The sequence below is a fragment of the Beauveria bassiana genome (assembly GCF_000280675.1).
Source record: "Beauveria bassiana ARSEF 2860 unplaced genomic scaffold BBA_S00032, whole genome shotgun sequence".
In the NCBI taxonomy this organism is placed as follows: Eukaryota; Fungi; Ascomycota; class Sordariomycetes; order Hypocreales; family Cordycipitaceae; genus Beauveria; species Beauveria bassiana.
The window spans coordinates 123,996-143,372 of NW_007930867.1; the positions used below are offsets into that span (position 1 = coordinate 123,996).

Consider the following 19,377-nt stretch of genomic DNA (forward strand, 5'->3'; position numbering starts at 1 on the left):
GTCTTTTCTAAGGATCATGGCTCGTGGGAGAGGCAATTTTAGAGGACGCGGAGGTAGCCGGGGTGGTGGCCGAGGAGGCGGCCGAGGGCGAGGGCGAGGTGGTCGAAAATCATACAGCCAATTTGGTCCAACCCGTCGTTTCGATAATGCCCGTCTCGATGAACAGTAAGTGAAGGCTCTCATTTCAATCACTCTTTAGGATAAAAGTTTGACATTTACAAGGGACTCTGACTCATCTGAAGGATCGGACAATGAAAAAGAGGAAATAGAAGAGGACGTGATGAGCGTGGAATCCGACGACGATGAGGAAGAGATTGAGCAAACCAGCCGTCCGTACATGGCGCTACTGCAAAGCTTCCAGGAGTCAAGCACCAACAAAGCTAAGCGTCGCAAACTGGATCACAGCATACAATCCGAAGAGGACGACGATGCAGAGGAAGAGAGCGGCGACGGAGACGAGAGAAAAGAAGCTCCAGATGCTGATCTAGTAGAGCAAGAAGAAGAGGAGGAGGAGGAGGAGGAAGTTCTGCAAGCAGGTGATGATGACGAAGACTCAGAGGACGAAGGAGAGGCTTTGGACCCCTTTGATATTCACTTTGCACATCCCGATGAAACCAGCACGGCCAAAGCCGTCAATGCTGCCAAAAACGACGAGTGGACAACTGGGCGAAGATTGATGGGCCCCCTCAGGGCTACTGTGCAATCTGCCGGCTCTGATAGCACATTTTCTACTCAAGACTTGAAGAATATCAAGTTAAAAGAAAAGCTGCAAGAAACCTTCGGCAAGACTGTTGCTGGGCTGAATGAAGCACAAAAACACATTGCTTCTCTCATGTTCAACTACCAAGATGTATTATATTGCGATCGCAATGTCGACAACGCCGAGATACTGCGTCGACTGGCCTGCAGCCATGCGCTGAACCACATTTTCAAGTAAGTTCCGCCATGCGGTCTAGACACGTGCAAAATTCGCTGACCTTCGCCTAGAACACGAGATCGGGTGATCAAAAACAACTACAAGCTCGCCAAAGATCCCGAGACAGAGCGAGAATTCAGAGATCAGGGCTTCACGCGCCCCAAGGTGCTCTTTCTTCTGCCGACGCGCAGCTCGTGCGCCAAGATGGTGCGCACAATACGAGAGCTGTGTCAGCCCGATCAGGAAGAGAATCGCAAGCGCTTCGACGAGGCGTACGTGACAAAGGACAACAACTTTGGCGCCGACAGACCTGCCGATTTCCGCGAGCTCTTCGAAGGCAACGACGACGACATGTTTCGGCTCGGCGTCAAGTTCACCCGCAAGACGGTCAAGTACTTTGCACAGTTTTACAGCTCCGACATTCTCTTGGCCAGCCCGCTCGGCCTGCGCATGGCGATTGGCTCCGAAGAGGACAAGAAGAAGCCGGACTCGGACTTTTTGAGCTCCATCGAGGTCGTCGTCGTCGACCAGGCCGACGCGCTGCTGATGCAGAACTGGGAGCACGTCGAGTACATTTTCGAGCACCTCAACCTGCAGCCCAAGGACGCGCACGGCTGCGACTTTGGCCGGCTGCGGCCCTGGTATCTCGAGGACTGGGCGCGATACTTTCGGCAGACGGTCCTACTCAGCGGCTTCCACACGCCCGAGCTCGCAGAGCTGCAGCGCGGGATGTGCCGCAACTGGGCCGGCAAGGCCCGTCTGCAGCCTGAGTACCCCGGCGTGCTGACGCAGCTAGGCGTCAAGGCGCGGCAGACGTTTTCGCGCTTCCAGTCGCACGCGCTCGACCAGGACCCGGACGCGCGGTTCGAGTACTTTGTGTCGGCCATTGTGCCCAACATTGTCAAGCGCGCCAAGGACGTTGCCGGCGGCGCCGGCGGCGGCACGCTGCTCTTTGTGCCCTCGTACCTCGACTTTGTGCGCGTGCGCAACTACTTTGCCACGTCGGTCACGGTCGGCGCCGTCTCGTTTGGCGCCATCTCCGAGTACACGGACGTGCCCGAGGCGTCGCGGGCGCGCTCGCACTTTGTGACGGGTCGCCACAAGGTCCTGCTGTACTCGGAGCGCGCGCATCACTTTCGCCGCTTGCAAATCAAGGGCGTACAGCGCGTCATCTTTTACGGGCTGCCGGACAATCCCATCTTCTACAAGGAGATTGCGGGCGAGTACCTGAGCAAGAGCGAGCAGGACTTTACCATTGAGCCTGGCAAGGGTGCCGTGCGGGTGCTCTTTTCCAAGTATGACGCTATGAAGCTGGAGCGGGTGGCGGGATCAAAGAGAGTGGGCAAGATGTTGCAGGATCGGGGCGATACCTTTGATTTCATCTAGTACAGGTTTCATCTTGAAGATTGGTAGACTTGTATTACGCATAGAAAAAGCATGTATTTCTTTTAATGTCTTCTTACCCTCTTTGTCTCTAATTTATAGACAATGCTTTAGCTGGCACGTCATGCCGAACCACTTTGGTGTACTGGCACATGTAGCGGCACATGTAGAAGTGATGGCTTGTTTTATTGTACCAAAGGAAGAATTTGGCCAGCTTAGTGACCACAGAGGTAATGCCCGTTAATATACAATAGAGTCCCTTCTCTGGACCCAACAACCAAGCTCTATGGTACAATTTCTCTTCAGAATCATGACGTTGCTGCGAGGTGTCACGATTTGATGGCTCCCAGCTCGCCCTTCAAATCAGCTACTCGACATCGCCAATAGAGACATCGGCTTTGGGCACCCTCTTGCGAGTCGGGTCGCGGTTGCGTTTAATGTCCTTGACCATATATCTCTTGACCATGGCCTCGAACTCGGCCTCGCCCCGGTGCTTTGTCACCTTTTCAATATTCTCGCGCGTCAAGTCTCTGTGCTCCATGCCAAGCATGCGGTCACGGGCCACCGTCTTGGCCGTCATCATGAAGCGCGAGTCGCGTTCGCCGTCGACAAACTCGAGGATGGCGCTCTCGGCCTGGTCGTAGGTGTTCATGGGCTCGGTGCGGACGACGCGGGTGTAGCCGCCTTCGCGGTCCATGTATCGTTCTTTTAGGGGGCCAAAAAGCTTGGGTAGGTGGATGTGAGGCAGCTATTCGAGAGGTCTAGTCAGCTTTTTTTTGCTCTTTTGATAGTAGTACATCCCCTTAAGGAAGAGGCGTGATGCGCCGCCGTACATAGAGGATACCCTGCGCCGATCGTCTGCAGGGCTCGTTGTCGCGCTTGGCCAGAGTAATCAGCTTCTCGGCTAGCCGTTGGGCCTCCTTCGCTTTCGCGTATGTGGTTTGGATATGTTCGTGCTGGACGAGGGACGTCACGAGGCCACGCAACAAGGCATTGCGCGCCGACGACTTGCGGCCGAGATGGCGGTACTTGGTGAGGCCACCGGCCATTGTGTGAGATTGAAATGCTGCGCGTCAATTGATGAAGGGTTTTGTCGAAGGGAGGGTATCTTTGTCGTTGAATTGTGGTGACTGTTCTTTTCTCTTGTTCGTTTGCCTTGGTGTTTGTTGGAGATGCCCCCAAAAAATGCTTGGTGTGGAAACTTCGGGAGACGGCCAGCGTGCTGCCGAAAATTACCGCCTGGGAACGGGTTACAACTGGCGCAGCTCTGCTTCCAGCGCTGTTTGCCGCTAGCCCACCTTTGCCAACTACGTCAACATCTTGCGCTCAAAACGCACGGCAGAAGAAAAGCTGCGAATTGGCATCGCAGCATGCGAAGCTGATACTCAATTGTGCCATTCAACTTTCGATAGAAGCAGTCACAGAGCGCAGCGAAGCTCTACCCCGCCACAATGGGCTTCGTCTCCGGTTTTGTAAGGGCGGCCTTTTCCAGCCGAGCTCACATGCAGAGCTGCCACCCATCCCAGTGTCCATCATGCTAATTAATTCCTCTCTCTCTCTCTGATAGACTGGCGGCGTCACGCTCACTCTATCCGTCGCCTATCTCTCCGCTCTTGCCCACCAGCGCAACCGCGAGCGTCAAGGACAGCTTCTCCGCGCCCAGGCCCTCGAGCTGCAGAGCATCATCGATCCGATCCCGCTGCCGCTCCCCCCGACTCGGTCCGAGGTAGCGGCCGAGCAGCGCGCCGCCAAGGTCGAGATCCTCAAGGACAAGTGGAACGACGAGATCGGCCGCGCCGTTCGCTGGGTGCAGACCACCGACTGGGACGAGGTGCGCCACGGCGCCACATCGCAGGCCGGGGCACTCTGGGCCCGCGTGACCGGCCAGACCCCCGAGCAGTCGGTCGACGCGGCAAAGAGCGCCGCCGAGGATAAGGCGCGGTCGATTGAGCAGTCGGCGCGCGGCGGCTTCCAAAAGGCAAAGGCCGAGGCCCGCAGCGTCGAGGAGGCCGCGCAGAACAAGGCCCTCGAGGCCCGCCTTCAGGCCAAGAAGACGGCCAAGGAGGCCGCTAGCAACATTGCTGAGACCGCCAAGGAGGGGGCCCAGGAGGCGGGTGGTGTTTTGTCGTCGCTGCTGGGACGCGGTACAGAAAAGGCGGCCGAGCTGGCCGGCAAGGCCAAGGAGGCTGTGGGTCTGGCGAGCGGCGCCGTGGCCGACATTGACGGCGTGACGCTGACCACAGGCGCAAGTGCTGTCGAAAAGGCCCTGCATCAGCGATTCCAGAAGACGGCGATAAAGGACACGAGAACAGTGGCCGAGGTGCTGCAGGAGAGATATACCCCGGTTGACAGACGTGACAACACGAACCTGCGGGGACTGTAAGAACGAACGTACGCAAAATAGATTTACTTTGTTGGCTTTTTTTATTGTCAGTAGGCGTTGAGAAATACATGCTTAGAAGCTGTGCCAGAGTATCTTGGAGTTTAATGCGTGCAATTGCTGCTATGATGTACATCCTGTGTACATTTCTATCTATCAGATGCGCATCCGGTGTACATCTCTATCTATCAATGGTATTCGGTGTAAACTGCTCAAGTTGTCCGTTTCTATATATGTGAAGATCGTATCCGGCGCCGACAGGCTCGTATCTCACAGTGACGTCCTTGCCAATCAACTTGGCGATTTGCTTTACCCTCGCCATGCTCGCACGCTCACCGACGCCCGCGAGCAGAGGGCGCAGCAGCGCAGCAGTCGCTAGGCTTCGCTGCTCGCGGACCTGCACGCGGTTGGCGACCAGCACCGACACGAGTTGGATGATAAGCTGCACGCCAACCGTGAGGCCCACGATGACATGGACGTTCCGCCACTTTGTGATTTCGAGCTGGATGCCGCGCTCCGGCTCCATGCCGGGGGCGTCGACGTTTGCGTTGTACAAGGCGCCGACGGCGAGGGCATTGATGGCGTAGCGGCTGACGAGTGAGGCCATGAACACGCCGCTGCCGCTGCCCGGCTGCCCAAAGTACGTCTGCAAGGGATAGCTCTGGAACTGGTAGTTTGTCGTCGTGTTGCCGAGACCGATGTCGGAGACGGAGGCGCCGTAGCCCTGCAGCGCAATGGCGGGCGGTATGTAGCGGGTAAAGTTTGTGCCCATGTAGTGCTGCGGGAGGAAGCCGTTGGTGACGTTGCCGACGGAGACCTGGCACTGGTAGAACCACGGGTCCGTGTCGGACGGCTCAAAGGCGCTCACCCGGCTCCACGTATCGTTGGCCTCGGTGGCCGGGTCGTGCAGGTAGAGGATCTGCGAGCCGCCGTTGGCGACGGGAAGGTAGACTACATCTTGGCCGTAGTTGAAACGCACCGTGATGTTGGACGACGTGCCATTGCCGCCGGTGACGACCTTGAAACTATCGCAGCTCGCCGTGACGGTGACGGAGCGGTTCGAGGCTACTGTGCCGGCGTAGCTGGCATTGGTGAGTGTGCTCTCCAAGAAAAAATACGTGTAGGAGTAGACATTTCCGTTGTCGTTTGGCTTGGTGGCAGCACTACCGTCGCTGCCGTTGCCATCACCGGAGTCGAGTGGCAGCTCCTTCGTGTAAAAGACTTGAGCGTCGTCTGGATTGTACAGCGCACCTGGTTTTGGCGCAAGGTCAAGGCTGCCTTCAACAAAGTTGGACCCAAACTGCCCATACAGGTTGGCCGAGTATCGTCGAGAGTTGACATCCTCGGCTTCGTGGCGCTTTTTAGACGCGGCCAAGACCCTAGTGCCTTGAATATCGTTCAGATCGGCTATTGAAACAAGACCTGGCTTGGTAATGGCAAAATGGTTGGCGGGGTTGATGTTGTACGTGATGCCGAGAAGAGCCAAGGCTATTTGCGAACCCTGGGTCGAGGGGGGAAGAAGAAAACAAACAAACAGTCAGCCAAAGTCGTTGGAGGGCGGGGGAAAACAGAACAAGGAAATGGCTTACAATGTTCATGGTGACAAAGACGACTACGAAGATCTGAATCAGCGTGTGACGCGTGGTCCAGCCGAGCTGCAGCATCGTGGTAAAGTGCTCGCTCGACATGATGAGGTCCGCCTCGCGGGGCTTGTAGCGTCGTAGGCTAAGCAGCCACCACTGGAGCTCGACGGCATTTGCCTTGAGCGAGCTGGCAATGTTGAGGCCGAGCGAGATGGTGAGCGCAATGACGAGCGTGTTGAACTCGAGCTTCTTGCGCTGCGGCAGCGCGTCGTGCGACGAGTACCCCAGCAGCACCCCGTAGATGGCCGCGCACAGCACCACGGTGATGAGCCACCGCACCAGGCTCTTGGTCAGCAGCTGCCGCAGCTGCCGTCGGCGGTCAAAGTGCTCGTAGGCGTAGTGCGAGACGGCCGAGTCCAGGCTGCTGCTCGTCGTCGGGCTCGGCTTGCGCTCTGTCGTGGATGACGTTTGCTCCTTGGCCGCCGAGGGCGACGCCACGTCCAAGGGCTCAACTGAACGCATCTCGGCAATGGCGACGAGGCTTCGCGTGATGACAACCGCCGCAGTCGTGGGTAGGTCGTGGGCAATGGGACCGCGATGGGAGGTTTGCCGTCTGACGAACGATCCTCACGGCTCATGAAGAGCTGCGCGAAACTGTTCGGATGAGAGGCCTCATCAATTGCCCATTTCCACTTAGTAGATGGCACCTCGACTCCATACTTTGTAACGAGACCTGTGTCCCCGGTTCCAGGCGATGGCGAGGCACCAAGGGGTTCTAGTTCCAAGATAGCTAGTGGCCGCGCCGTCTTTACCCACAGGGACCCGAAAATCTGTAAAGATGAAGGCCATAGCCAATTTTCTGCCGAATCTGCCCGGTGGAACTCACAACGTTCAAAGCGGGCTGTGTAGTATGAAGAAAGCTTGTTTCGTGGTCACACGGTGTAAAGGCATGGTCTTGGCTCCGTCTTGTATCAGCCAAGCCATTTCGGGGCCACCGGTCAGCCTTGCGGAAAAATGCCGAATGGACGCTGCAGGGTTTGCTTCGCTGAATCAAGACATATGTTGTTGGATATGGGGTACTTGTAACAGCAGCTATAATAATAATGATAGTAATAATAATAGTAATGACAGGATTGAGAACACAGTAGATCCTTACTGGTTCTTGACGCAACGAAATAAGTAGAACTAGGTTGTTGTGCATGAGTCGTTCCGTTGTGTATTTGGTTTGTCGATGGCTATGCGCAAAAAAAAAAAAAAAAAAAATAGAACATGAGCAATTTGCATTTCGCTCTGCGGTTATTATAAAGGAGCCATTCCGGAAGATTGGTCAATATATCAGTTGGTGAACATGAACAGAATTCACTAGTTTTGAAATCAATATCCTAATTATAGCACTGAAAAGCGATCAGCATGGCATTGAAACGCTAGTTGGTAGATCATCGGCAAGTAGTCTCAACATGTCGACATACTCAGAATACTCAACTATCGTACTTCTCTTGCACCCACACAACCACTAGCTATAGTTACGCTGTAATAATCACACCACGTTTTACTCGGTTCATGTGTACTTTTTTATAGGCAAAAAAATATAAATTGCGACCCCCCTCCGGTTTCCAGTTGCCACAACTACTCTGAGCACGAACATAATTTCTCATAGCTTTCAATACTACCCTATTTACTCTGTGCCAACTTCTATGCTAAAGACTAGGAAACCCAAAGAAACAAAGTGACTTTGTGACACGCTCCGGGCCAATTCACGCGATCCGCAGGTAATATCTCTCGATTTATCATCGGTCCAAAACAGACATTGATTGGTTGTGTCGGCGGTACTCTACCACCCCTCTTGCCGTGTCCGCTTAAACGCGAGTCATGTCGCGCTCGCCGCAGCGTTGAATGTCGTTGCATCTCGTAAAGACTTTTCGCCTGTGAGCTTCGAAGTGCGTCATCACCGGACACATTCTCCATTTCAGACTCCAGTGCCAGTCGCATCACCTCTCACAGCCTTGTTCATTAGAGCCCGAAACTCGCGGGCTGTCGGCTTGTCGGCACAAATCAGCCAACCAGAATTGAATCTATCCTTGATCAATTTTCATGTACGACTTGTTATTGCGAAATTGTATGCAAAAAAGGTCAGGATCAGGAAAGCAACCTTTTAGCTTCTATCGATGGCTAGTTAGCAAGTTCCTCCCCAGCTATAAGCCGAATTATACATGGGGAAAGGATCAATCAAGACTTTGCACCGTTTTCTGAGGATTACTGCTGCCGATTTAATACGTTCTTCGCATCACCACATTCAAGTATTGAGCCTAGCAGACGTTTGGTTCGTCGACCCCTAGCCCGGCCCAGAGATGGGGACAGCGTCTTCACCGCTCCGGCGGGTGCTTTTTGTAGTCTTAAATCCTTCTGCAAAAATCCCTGTAGGGTCGGATTCATTTGTCAAATTCGGCAGTCAAAACAACATACTTGGGTAGAAAAGTAACATCGTGCAATATTCACTCTTGAGTTTTGAAAGCTGAGAATCTGCTCGTTCTTGGCCTGCTGGCACTGTTTCCACATATACCCTCCATGTGGGTGTAGATGGCCTCGTATATAAGCAAAGCCAGAAGGGGTTCAAGAGCTTGGGCTCATTCATGTATATTCAGAAATTAGCTACTCATTTATGCAGGTGTCTTGAGACATGTGCGCACCAGCATTGCTGACAGTTCCGGTGCCGGAAAGGCGTAGAGGACTCCCAAAGTGATCCTTTTCTTTGACTTCTCGCCGCAATCAAGGCCTTTTTCTAAAAGCCAAGTTGTCGAGAGACTTGCCAAGTCTTGTCATACTAGACGGATGATGAAGTATGCCAGATCACGCATTGGAAGGTTCAAAGCAGCTTGGACAAGGCCCCGTCCTCTGATACATCACCTACCAACCATGACAGCCCATGGCAAGCATCACTACCGCGAGCCCTCCTCTACAAAGCGAAGGTATTATGCTTATAATATTGTAGACTTACATACTGAAATGACTGAATTTTGTGCCTTTTCCTAGATTCTGCTCCGCTGTGCGACGGGGGACGTGAACACGGAAATTCTTGAGCTGAAGGAGATATACGATACTTGCGTGATGCCAATTGGCCACTGCAATATTTCCTTTATGCCACTTGAATTGGCAGTAGAGCAAAACCGAACGGATCTTGTTGATCCATTTCTTGACCGAGGAGCCGATGCGTCAAGGCCGTACTGGGAATGAAGATGAACCTGGTGCGTCGGCTCGTGGACTTAACAGAGCGTTCTGCTGCCACCAGAGATTTGTGCCTCGCCATCGAGCAGGAGGACAGGGAATTGGTCGAGACGCTATTGGCGGCGGGCATTTGTTGCGAGTTTGAAGAGTCCGACTGGCCAAAGCCCTGAGCCCGGTGATGATTGCACGTCCTGGGACGCGGGCCTGCTCCGAGAGTCTGGGTTAACGCCTCCTCTCGCACGCGGTGTGAGGCTGGGTAGTGGCGAACTCGTCCGTCTGCTGCTCGCACACGGCGCCAACGCCAACGTCGCGTACTATGATCTCTGCTGCCACCATCCGCGACAACACGATCATGGCCTATGGTTAGCTGCCCGTTCCAGAAATCTCCTGCGGACGGCCCGTGCAGCTGGCCATGGAGCTTGGCTTCGACGACATTGCCGAGCAACTCATAGGCGCGCGCGCGACGCGGATATCTATCTGCCCCAGCCCACTCTTACACTGAAGCGGAATACTGGACGCGCCATCTGCACAGTTGTCCCATTGTAGCGAGGAATGTGCATCTGGATGTCACAGCGCGGCTGGAGAGTGCGTTCGGAATAGACGAGATCAGACGCACTCTGAGGAAGGACAAGCCGTGTTGGCAAGTTGTCATGACTTGTTGATGTGCTGATGTGACAAAAGAAATAGCCTGCATTATTAGCGCCATTGTTGGGTCAATAATTAGTAAGAGCAACCCCTACCTTATGGGTATTTAGTACAAGGACCCCTACCAGCCGGATCAACCCGGGACGCACTAAAAATAATAAATGACCACACTCGAGGCTCTCCAGGCAGAGCCTTCATGCTTTTTCCATTCAGCCATCGAAAAAAGTCAGAAACCAGCAGAATGCCCCAGGCTCTGAATCTTCTCAGTTAACGTATCATTCGAATGGCAAAAGGGGCGTAATTGATTCCTCTCTCGCTGCTCTCGGGGTAGAGTGCGCGCTAACCTCAGTGGCTCAGGCATGTATAACAGTGTGACTACCGCTATAACGGTGTCATACTTATGGCGCCCGCAGCGTCGCACTTCTCATCATGGCTTAACCCAGCGCCTATTGGGTGTGCCAATTACCCTGCGCAGACCAATTAGATATTTATATTCATATTAGACTAGTACAATATTTATTAGCAGACCTTTGAAATCCATCCACTAAATATCAGGCTTTGTGATTTATTGCCGACCACCCGTAGTGCACCCGCTCTCCCTATTGTAACCCACTGGAGTTTGAGGGCTCTCCACGAATAAGGCTGAGAGGCGTTGTGACTGCTGGCCCGAAGTGGTTAATCTGTCCGGTGATGCAGGTACAGCAAACGCCGCCATTCTTTGTGCCCCTCGATGGCGGCCAACCATTGTCCACCAACAAGCACGGTTGCCACCAAACTTGGATCCTTCAGGATCCGTGCCGTCAATGGTCATGTGCGGCGAAAAATGCAGGGAAAGTTTGAATAAAAGAGCAAGTTATGGAGAGCCTGGCCTCAAACCCTGAGAGGTGTTCTCCCGTTTGCTCGTCCTTTTACTCTTCTTCTTTCATTCACAACACCACTCTTCTTTCTTCATGTTTCCCGATTCCTGACTGTCTTTATCGTATTAAATTATCTACATTCGTTTTCACCTTCGTTTCACTGCCAATTTCTTAGTTTTCTTCTTCACTCAACCATGTTGTCCAAATCCTTCGTTGCCGCCTCTGTGGCTCTGACCGCCGCCCTTACCGCCTCTGCGCAGACCTCTACTGTCTGCAACCCGCTAGAGAAGAGTACGTTCTAAACTCTCAAAGCCCTATTTACCCAAAAATACTTACAGATCCTGACGTACTCTTTAGCCTGCCCCGCCGACCCTGCTGTTGGCAATAAAGGCATCAGCTGCGACTTCACGCAGGGCGAATGCTCCGCCTTTGAGCCGGTGGCTGGCAAAGCAGTCACGTACGACTCTCACGGAGCCGTCTGTGCCATGGATGCCGGCCGCCAAGCCCCGACCATCTGCTCCAAGGAGTACATCTTTTTTGGTCGCGTCGAGGTTGAGATGCAGGCCGCCCCCGGCCCAGGCGTCATCAGCACCGTCGTGCTCCTCTCCGACGACCTCGACGAGATTGACTGGGAGGCCATCGGCTCTGACACCAACAGAATTCAGTCCAACATCTTCTCCAAGGGCGATCAGAACTACCACAAGCTTGGCGGGTTCCACCCCGTCGACGGCGTCTCTGGCAAGTTCCACAAGTACACCATCGACTGGACCCCCCGCCGTATCGAATGGTCCGTGGACGGTACCGTCCAGCGCACCCTCACCGCGGAAGAGGCCGGCGCTCGCTTCCCGACTTCCCCTACTCAGGTCAAGCTTGGGGCCTGGGTCGCCGGCTTCAAGGGCAACGAACCAGGCACTATTACCTGGGCGGGCGGTTTGGCCGACTTCTCCAACGGTCCCCTCAAGGCCTACTATAAGAACGTCAAGATCACCGACTACGCTGGCGGCAGCTCCGCCACCAGCAAGGACGTCAAGGAGTATTCGTATGGCGATCACTCTGGCAGTGCCAAGAGCATCCAGATCAAGCTCAGAGACGGGTCCAGTGAGACTATCGACGAGCAGTCTGGCAGCAGCGGCAGCAGCTCTGCTTCGAGCAGCTCCTCCAGCACCGAGTCCAGCACCAAGTCTAGCACCAAGTCCAGCATCTCTGAGGCCACCTCCGCTTCGGCCTCGACCACTACCTCATCTACGGCCTCGACCACTACCTCATCTACGGCCTCGACCATCTCTACTGGCTCGACTGCCGCTTCGAACACGACCATAAGCACTGTCAGCAAGACCTCCAGCCAGTCCTCCACTAGCACTCACTCGGGTACTCCTGCCGCCACTGTCCCAAGCTCCGGCGCTGCCTCTATCAAGGCTTCTGTCGTCGTGGCTCTTGCCGCCTTTGGTGCCATGTTCGCCCTGTAGCTAGAGCAACAGAATCTCTTCCTTGGAACTCTCTGCATTATGACTCTGCGGGGTGACTTTTTCTTTCATTGGTGGACGTTTAGATTACATGTACTATTAGAATACGAGTTACCCCGAATACACCTAGTTCATTTGCTACATTAGCCTAGATACTACATTTCATTTTTCACAGCAGATAAAGCGATACTAGAGATAAATCAATCAGTCTTAGTAGAGACTATCACTACTTTGCTTTGTAAGTAAGCTTACTTATCAATTATCCCTTTAGCAAACGCACTGGGCGTTACCAGCCTGGCCGTGGAAGGGAGGCGCACTGATGCGACAGCAGCCGCCGTGGCAGGTGTGGCCGTTACGCCAGTGACCGTCGGGGTTGCAATAAAGAATAGCGGTCTTCGCGCCGTCACAAATGGTCTTTTGCTCGGGGCCCTCGTAGGTGCAAGAGCTGCCGTCCCAGTAGCTGGCCAGGACCGCGGGGAGAGCGGCGGCGATGGCGACGACAGTAAAACCGATACGCATGCTGGACTGATGGGCTGTGCTTTGGCAACGAATCTTGACAAGGAAACAGGAATGCAATTGTTATCGGAATCAACTCTTCAACTAGGTGGGCTTGCCCTATATATATCTCCAGATGGGAAAGGCCTTGATGAAGATCCATAGTCGTCCAGAACGAGGTTGCGTCACTATGACTAACAGTTCTTTTGCGAAGGTCGGTAGCATCCTTTTAATGCATGTTTCAGTGGCAAGGTAATGTACTGAATAAAAAGTGAGGATGACCGAAACGGTCGTGTTATAGCGAGCGCTGCATGACGCTCCTACTGCAGAGAGCGCTGCACGACACTCAAAACAGCATGCCAGGCTGCTCCTACTGCAACGCAGCGTCGTATAACGCTTAAAGTAGCAATGAACGGATACCGAAACGTTTCCAATACCTAATAGATATAATAGAGTATTGAAGATAGGGATGAAGAAGTCGCCGAAATGGTTCTCCTTCCGGTTTCCGCATAGTTGGCTGTTAGTAATACTGATCAATGCATAGTAGGCAACATCATAAATAACGGCGGTTGTCACCTTCAATGCGGACTGTTGATCGGCTTTCTGCATTCGAATAAATATGCAGCTATGGCCATAATATCACATTTCTACTTTATGATATAAATCATGGCTGCCAGCCTGGTCCGTATTGACCAACCCTTACGACACAATACTTTCCTGGGTCCGTCATGTATGCCAAGTGCATTTTTGAGGACCCGAGTCTCAACAGTGCCCGAGGCACTATTTTGGTTGTTTTGGGCCCGATGGGCGCCGGCAAATCTCAATTTTCGCAAGCCGTTCTTGGAGAGTCCAACATATCGGTCGGCTCTCCTCACGCCGACAACGGAAGTATTGCATACTGCGGGGAAGACATGTGGCTCGAGCACGGCACACTTGATGATAGCATTATTGACAGTGTGACTCGCTTCTATATAGAACGACCGTTAGCGCATGTATGCCATACCAGAGTGTCCATCGCCCGAGCTGTATACTCGGAGTTCCCTCAAGTGGTCATGAACGACATTCTAAGCCCACTAGATCGCAAGACTGCTGTCGCGATCCTAACAGCTTACTCGGCTACGATGGCATTCTTCGCAAGCGAGAGACGACGGTGCTGCTCGCCACGTATCTGAAAACGACGACTGGCACCATCTCGCGACCGCGTTCGTTTCTGCGCGAGACGCCAGTCGAGCCGACAAAGAGCGCGATCTCGCCCAAGATAAGGCCGCGCACCAGTAAGATCCAGATCTAGCGGGTGACTGCGTAATGAGGGTAAGTACTGACCTTTGTGCTGTGAGCACTTGCCTAACATCTGGGCTTTAGGTCCGACAAAGCAAGTATCTGAGGACTGAAAGGCATTCCCCTGACAACTAAACCCGGTAGAATGAGCCACGGGGGTGCATCATCATCATCATCATCATCGGCCAAGAGCTTCCGACAGCATCCGTGCCCACCTGCCCCTTTGACCTCAACGACCTGAGCACCGCTTCTGGATCCACACGGATCCGACAGCATCACAAAGACGACGCGCTGCAAAGCATTCATTAACAATTTGTGCGTCTGGAAGCCCGTGCCCAGCGCCCTCGGTGGCCTCGACGCGTTGCTGGCCGCCGAGGCCGCCGCGCGCCCCATCATGGCCGAAGAGCTCGCGGGCTGCACCGTGCTGATGGTTGCGCACCGCGGCGCGGGGCCCATAGGCTCGGACTTGCGTGTCAATATGGCGTGCGGGCGCATCTGCACAGCCACAAAGGACAGGAAACAAGGCGACGACGACGATGACGACGAAGGAATGGCTGTGGGAGAACGCCGGGGGAACGCGATGTAGGCGCTCGTGCAGATGGCCAAGAAGTGAGACGGTAGATAGTTGGGGGCGCTCAGGATATACCCAGAGAAGAATCACATTCTGATATCGCTTTACTGCAAAAAACTTGATCCTTTTGAGAGATGGGGAATGATTTTTTAATGATTTAGTGATGTTTAGTCAATGTCAAACTCTCATGGACTAATCAATGACAAAGCAGAGAAGCATTCAAGGGCTCATAGACCAAAAAAAGACTCCGCCTTCCATCGATCTCAGCTACGTCGGATGTCAACATCCGAACATCTTCCGTAGTATAGTGGTCAGTATGCAAGCTTGTCACGCTTGAGACCCGGGTTCAATTCCCGGCGGGAGAGATCCGCCACCACTCTCAAGAGTGGTTCATATTTTTTATTCACTTTTTCTCATTTGGCTACAGAAGTTTGTCATCTTCGTTCATAGTATCGTTTCTTTTGATCAAACTACTCTGGACGTTACTGGTCCCTCTCTCCTATTCGTCGAGCCTCTTTCGTTCCTCTCACGGTTTGTGTTTTTGTGCCCTGGCGTATTGGCGGTCGTAGTGTCGGAATTCATCGTTAAAGAGATTGACACGAATACACGCAAACGGCGCAATCGCATGATCTAGGATTGTCGTACAACAGAGTTTGGCAGGCATTGACGCTGCGAGCGCTACGATCGCTTGCTGCCGATACCACTGCTGATCTGTCTTCACAACGCGATTCTGAGCTATTACGGCCGAATTTATATCTCTCAAATCGTCCGTATGGCACACTTCAACGAGCGCCGCGCCTAGTCACGGCACATCTCGCCACCGTATGCCAAGAGGATCCAGCGAGTACTCGCGAAAGCATCTCCGCAATGCCGTGAACAAGCCAGCACCATGCTGCAGCTAACAACGCCACAACAAGTTCATGCAATGCGATGCTTCACATGATGGCTGATTTGCGCGGCGGCACGTCACTCGAACCCTTCTTTGAAGTACCCCAGAGTAAATGACGCATTGCGCCGGACCCCCAGGTACAAAGGCGGGCGCATGGCTCACTGTTACTTTGATGAACGATGCTCTACGAAGATATCTAAATACAGCAAACATGGGTATACAAACTTCTCTCAGACGTCTTGGCAGCTGGCCTAATCGCAATCCGACCACTTTCTTGCGGGCGCCTGAATAATGTGAACAGTCTGGCAACGGAATTATGCAAGCAAACAGTTTGTTCAACCCCAGCCTCCAAAAAAACTCGGAACCCTGAGATTATTATAGAACTACGGTCGGGCCGCTTTACTGGGAAGATATCAACTACATGAGTATCAGAATCAGCGCGCCGCAACCAACACCCAGCACATCAGCTTGTTCGACACTTGGCCAGTCAGCATTTCAATAAAGCTCAACGACCAATTGACACCATGTCTAGCATGGAATTTGCCCATCTAAAGACCATATCACTTTCAAGATTAGCGAGTCGCGACCCCGATACTATTGCCCTTTTATATGAAGCAGTAGTCAACGAGGGCGTCTTCTATCTGGAGCCCTATCATGGTTGGGAGGACCAACCAGCCCTTCAAGCTGCTGATGTAGCTTACTGTCTGTCGCTTGCAAAGGACCTCTTCTCTCTACCTACCTCAGAGCTGCTTTTACATGATTTTCATGCCTTTGGCCAACACAGGTTGGACGGGTGAGTGTCGCGTCTCTGTTCTGTACTCGCCAGTTGCACTTTTGCTTATCGCGAGGCGGGATAGGTACAAGCCTGTGGGTAGAAATGCAGGCAAAAACTCCGCAGATGGCTTCGAAGCCTTTCTGGTGAGAGTTATTGTGATCAAAGTTGGGACGAAAGCTGAGCAACTAATCGACTGCGCATTGTAGCTGTCGCGCAATTCTCTTTGCGAATCTCCGCAGACAATGCAGAAGCTCCAGTATCCAGAGCCCATCGAAACCCGCCGTTTGCGCGTGCAGTCAGTAATGGAAGCACTGCACTTGACTGGACAGATCGTTCTCGGAGCAATCAGTGCGGCATTGAATATGCCTCCAGAGACGGACCTTTGCCTGCGACATCGCATAGGACAGCAGTCAACAAGTACCTTTGGCATGCTGCACTACCCCAAACTATCTGCGAATGATGCCGCAAACGCCGGTCGAATAGCGCATACGGACGAGGGCACCTTGACCATATTATTTGCCTCAGACTATGGACTGCAGATCCAAAATCCCTCGACACGACGCTGGGAGTTTGTGGAGCCCAGGACCGAGCATGCAGTCATCAATGTAGGCGATACACTACGATTCATGTCTGAAAAGCGTCTCAAGGCATGCCTACACAGGGTGGTTCCATTGCCTGGAAAGACGATTCTGGAGCGGTATTCGTTGGCGTACTTTATGAGACCAGAGTATGATGCCCCCTTCACAGACTCTGCCGGGCGCATGAGGGCAAGTATCGACTGGCACGTCCAAAAGTACTTTCGCTCCACAGGCACCGTGCATGGTGGTAAAAAATCCTCAAATTCTCTGCCTAGAATACCTGGATATTCGATGCGGTGCCTCTCAGCGAATACGACCTCTTGAACTGCACGGCCTAGATCCAATTCCTCGTGGGAGTGTCTGGCGACAGACACCACCGAAGGCGTGTTGTCTTGTAGGGAAAATAGCACCTTAACTCATTGACTGAGAACAGACGACTCTTGAAGATTACTTTGATTCAATTTTTCTTTCTTCTTTTGCGCGCCAATGACTTCCCTTTAGCGCCAAGCCCACATAACAGGACAGACGGCAACGCGCCATCTTGCGCGCAGCTATAACGTTCTCATGTGTCATTATGTCAACGTATTACCGTCAGTGCAGCCCGTTTCGAAAACCAAGATTACCGCTTGTTTGAAATATTCACTTGATACATCATCAGTCGAGCCCCCCTCAAACGGCTCTATTTGACTATTGTTGGCTCTCCTTTAGCGGCTCCCAAACCATGGGCCATAGTCTTATACCCGGGCCACCCTTCATCGGCAGGCCCTTGGCATCGCACTTGCCTTTGCCGAGCACAACAGTCCCGACCTCTTTAAACCCGAGTTTCGCATAAACATGTTTGCTACCCTCGGTGCTAGCCTCTAGCCAGGCTGGTCTTTGCTCCTTTTGAGCAATGGCCAAGACTTGCTTGATGATTGTGCTGGCCAGCCCGCGTCCTCTCCCTTCAGGCACCGTGGCGACGATAAAGACGTAGTAAAATGGACGCTTGCCAAGGACACGAGATTTGTGCGGCCCAATCTCGCGCGGAAACTCGTATAATGATTTGATGGTGGCGGAAATGCCGAGATTGGCAAAGACGCCGAGTCCGCCAGAGGATATCAGAGTCATGGGGTTGGTGACGTCTTTGCCGGGCGGTACTATCACAGTCGCGCTTTTCCAATCCGCTGCTTCGTAGATGGTGCCCTTATTTGCGATGGCGGCGCTAATCATGAATTCGAAAAGGGTGTTTAGTAATGGTAATCTTTGGTCTTTTGAGTAATTGTTGGTCATGTATACGAGGACGGGATCGTCGATGAATTGGGGGGCGATTGTTGCCACTGCTTGTGAGATTCGGGCTGACAAACTTCAAATCAGTGTTCAGCCGTGATGGCTTTGTCGAGGATGATACACACCGGCACCGCCTTCTGTGACTTGTGTAGACGCCATCATTTACATGGACGTGTCAACTAGAGGCGTTCAATGCAAAAAAACTTGCTAGGATGGGCTTTCTCGAAGCCCCGGACACACTTTATACTTTTCACCATTGCCTTTTCTGGGGATCGGCATGAATTTTGACCCGCCCCAGCCTCAGCGTATGAATGCTGTCATTGCGCCACTCAGCCCTCGCTCGGGTGCTCGGGGTGCTCGGATACTATAAAGTCGCCGCGACTCCCAGAGGTTATTCTCTTGCTGAGAGGGAGTTGGTTGGTCTCTAGATCAAATCTCGAAACTTAATCGGCCCCGAGGCCACCGACGGCAGATTGGCCAAACACTAAAGTCTTCTCCACTGTCCAAGTTGGGCAAACAGGCTATGTATGAACCATGGACACGCAATGGAAGGAACGGTTCGGCGCGGGCGGACGCCGATATAGAAGCTGTTTGAAGCCGTCTCGGGGCAATTCTTGGTGGAGCGCCGACCTTGGACCGATTTGATAGGTCATTGCAAATAACAACCTTTTTCGAAATATGCTCAGCCTTGTCGTGCCAGAAGTTTTTCTCCATCCACCCGAAAGCACTGACTTGAAACTTGTTCTCCTGTTGCAAATTGCGATTGCGCGGCTCGACTGGTCGATGCATGCCAAACCCCATCAAAACCACCACAAAACCCCAAAAGAAAAAAAAAAAAAAAAGAAGAAGAAAAAATAACAAAAGAAACTCTTTTTTAAAAAAATACCAAGCAAATACAAACATACAGCAGCCGGTGTTGGCTGGTCAGCACCGACTACGGGAAATCGCTAAAACGGACATCAGAGGACGGAAGGAGCTTGGCACAGACAGGCGAGGGGCCGGAATTTGTTTTCAAACAATAGCGTAAAGGACCATCTGGTACTGAGTACCATAAGACGTATTGATCTCCATTTTTT

The 19,377-nt window shown here is 52.9% G+C and overlaps 9 protein-coding genes across 9 annotated transcripts; 5 read left to right on the top strand and 4 right to left on the bottom strand.

The window, feature by feature from the left end:
• Positions 1-146: 146 nt before the first annotated feature.
• Positions 147-2,302, top strand: BBA_08210 (DUF1253 domain-containing protein; the record flags this gene model as incomplete). Its single annotated transcript, XM_008603307.1, has 3 exons — positions 147-165; positions 243-933; positions 988-2,302. The coding sequence occupies 3 exons, from the start codon at positions 147-149 to the stop codon at positions 2,300-2,302; spliced, it is 2,025 nt and encodes a 674-aa protein (XP_008601529.1).
• A 364-nt stretch (positions 2,303-2,666) lies between these two features.
• On the bottom strand, positions 2,667-3,348 carry BBA_08211 (ribosomal protein L17; the record flags this gene model as incomplete). The annotated part of the gene is made up of 2 exons (XM_008603308.1): positions 2,667-3,047; positions 3,133-3,348. The coding sequence occupies 2 exons, from the start codon at positions 3,346-3,348 to the stop codon at positions 2,667-2,669; spliced, it is 597 nt and encodes a 198-aa protein (XP_008601530.1).
• A 402-nt stretch (positions 3,349-3,750) lies between these two features.
• Positions 3,751-4,682, top strand: BBA_08212 (uncharacterized protein; the record flags this gene model as incomplete). Its single annotated transcript, XM_008603309.1, has 2 exons — positions 3,751-3,771; positions 3,867-4,682. 2 exons carry the CDS (start codon positions 3,751-3,753, stop codon positions 4,680-4,682), a joined length of 837 nt encoding a protein of 278 aa, XP_008601531.1.
• A 178-nt stretch (positions 4,683-4,860) lies between these two features.
• On the bottom strand, positions 4,861-6,784 carry BBA_08213 (uncharacterized protein; the record flags this gene model as incomplete). Its single annotated transcript, XM_008603310.1, has 2 exons — positions 4,861-6,180; positions 6,269-6,784. 2 exons carry the CDS (start codon positions 6,782-6,784, stop codon positions 4,861-4,863), a joined length of 1,836 nt encoding a protein of 611 aa, XP_008601532.1.
• A 4,396-nt stretch (positions 6,785-11,180) lies between these two features.
• On the top strand, positions 11,181-12,452 carry BBA_08214 (cell wall glucanosyltransferase Mwg1; the record flags this gene model as incomplete). The annotated part of the gene is made up of 2 exons (XM_008603311.1): positions 11,181-11,277; positions 11,344-12,452. The coding sequence occupies 2 exons, from the start codon at positions 11,181-11,183 to the stop codon at positions 12,450-12,452; spliced, it is 1,206 nt and encodes a 401-aa protein (XP_008601533.1).
• Positions 12,453-12,604: 152 nt separating this feature from the next.
• On the bottom strand, positions 12,605-12,968 carry BBA_08215 (uncharacterized protein; the record flags this gene model as incomplete). The annotated part of the gene is made up of 2 exons (XM_008603312.1): positions 12,605-12,638; positions 12,730-12,968. 2 exons carry the CDS (start codon positions 12,966-12,968, stop codon positions 12,605-12,607), a joined length of 273 nt encoding a protein of 90 aa, XP_008601534.1.
• A 704-nt stretch (positions 12,969-13,672) lies between these two features.
• Positions 13,673-14,808, top strand: BBA_08216 (ABC multidrug transporter; the record flags this gene model as incomplete). The annotated part of the gene is made up of 3 exons (XM_008603313.1): positions 13,673-13,926; positions 14,022-14,218; positions 14,465-14,808. The coding sequence occupies 3 exons, from the start codon at positions 13,673-13,675 to the stop codon at positions 14,806-14,808; spliced, it is 795 nt and encodes a 264-aa protein (XP_008601535.1).
• Positions 14,809-16,206: 1,398 nt separating this feature from the next.
• On the top strand, positions 16,207-17,359 carry BBA_08217 (2OG-Fe(II) oxygenase family oxidoreductase; the record flags this gene model as incomplete). Its single annotated transcript, XM_008603314.1, has 3 exons — positions 16,207-16,475; positions 16,540-16,600; positions 16,664-17,359. 3 exons carry the CDS (start codon positions 16,207-16,209, stop codon positions 17,357-17,359), a joined length of 1,026 nt encoding a protein of 341 aa, XP_008601536.1.
• Positions 17,360-17,722: 363 nt separating this feature from the next.
• BBA_08218 (Acyl-CoA N-acyltransferase) lies at positions 17,723-18,460 on the bottom strand (the record flags this gene model as incomplete). The annotated part of the gene is made up of 2 exons (XM_008603315.1): positions 17,723-18,369; positions 18,427-18,460. The coding sequence occupies 2 exons, from the start codon at positions 18,458-18,460 to the stop codon at positions 17,723-17,725; spliced, it is 681 nt and encodes a 226-aa protein (XP_008601537.1).
• Between the last annotated feature and the right edge of the window lie 917 nt (positions 18,461-19,377).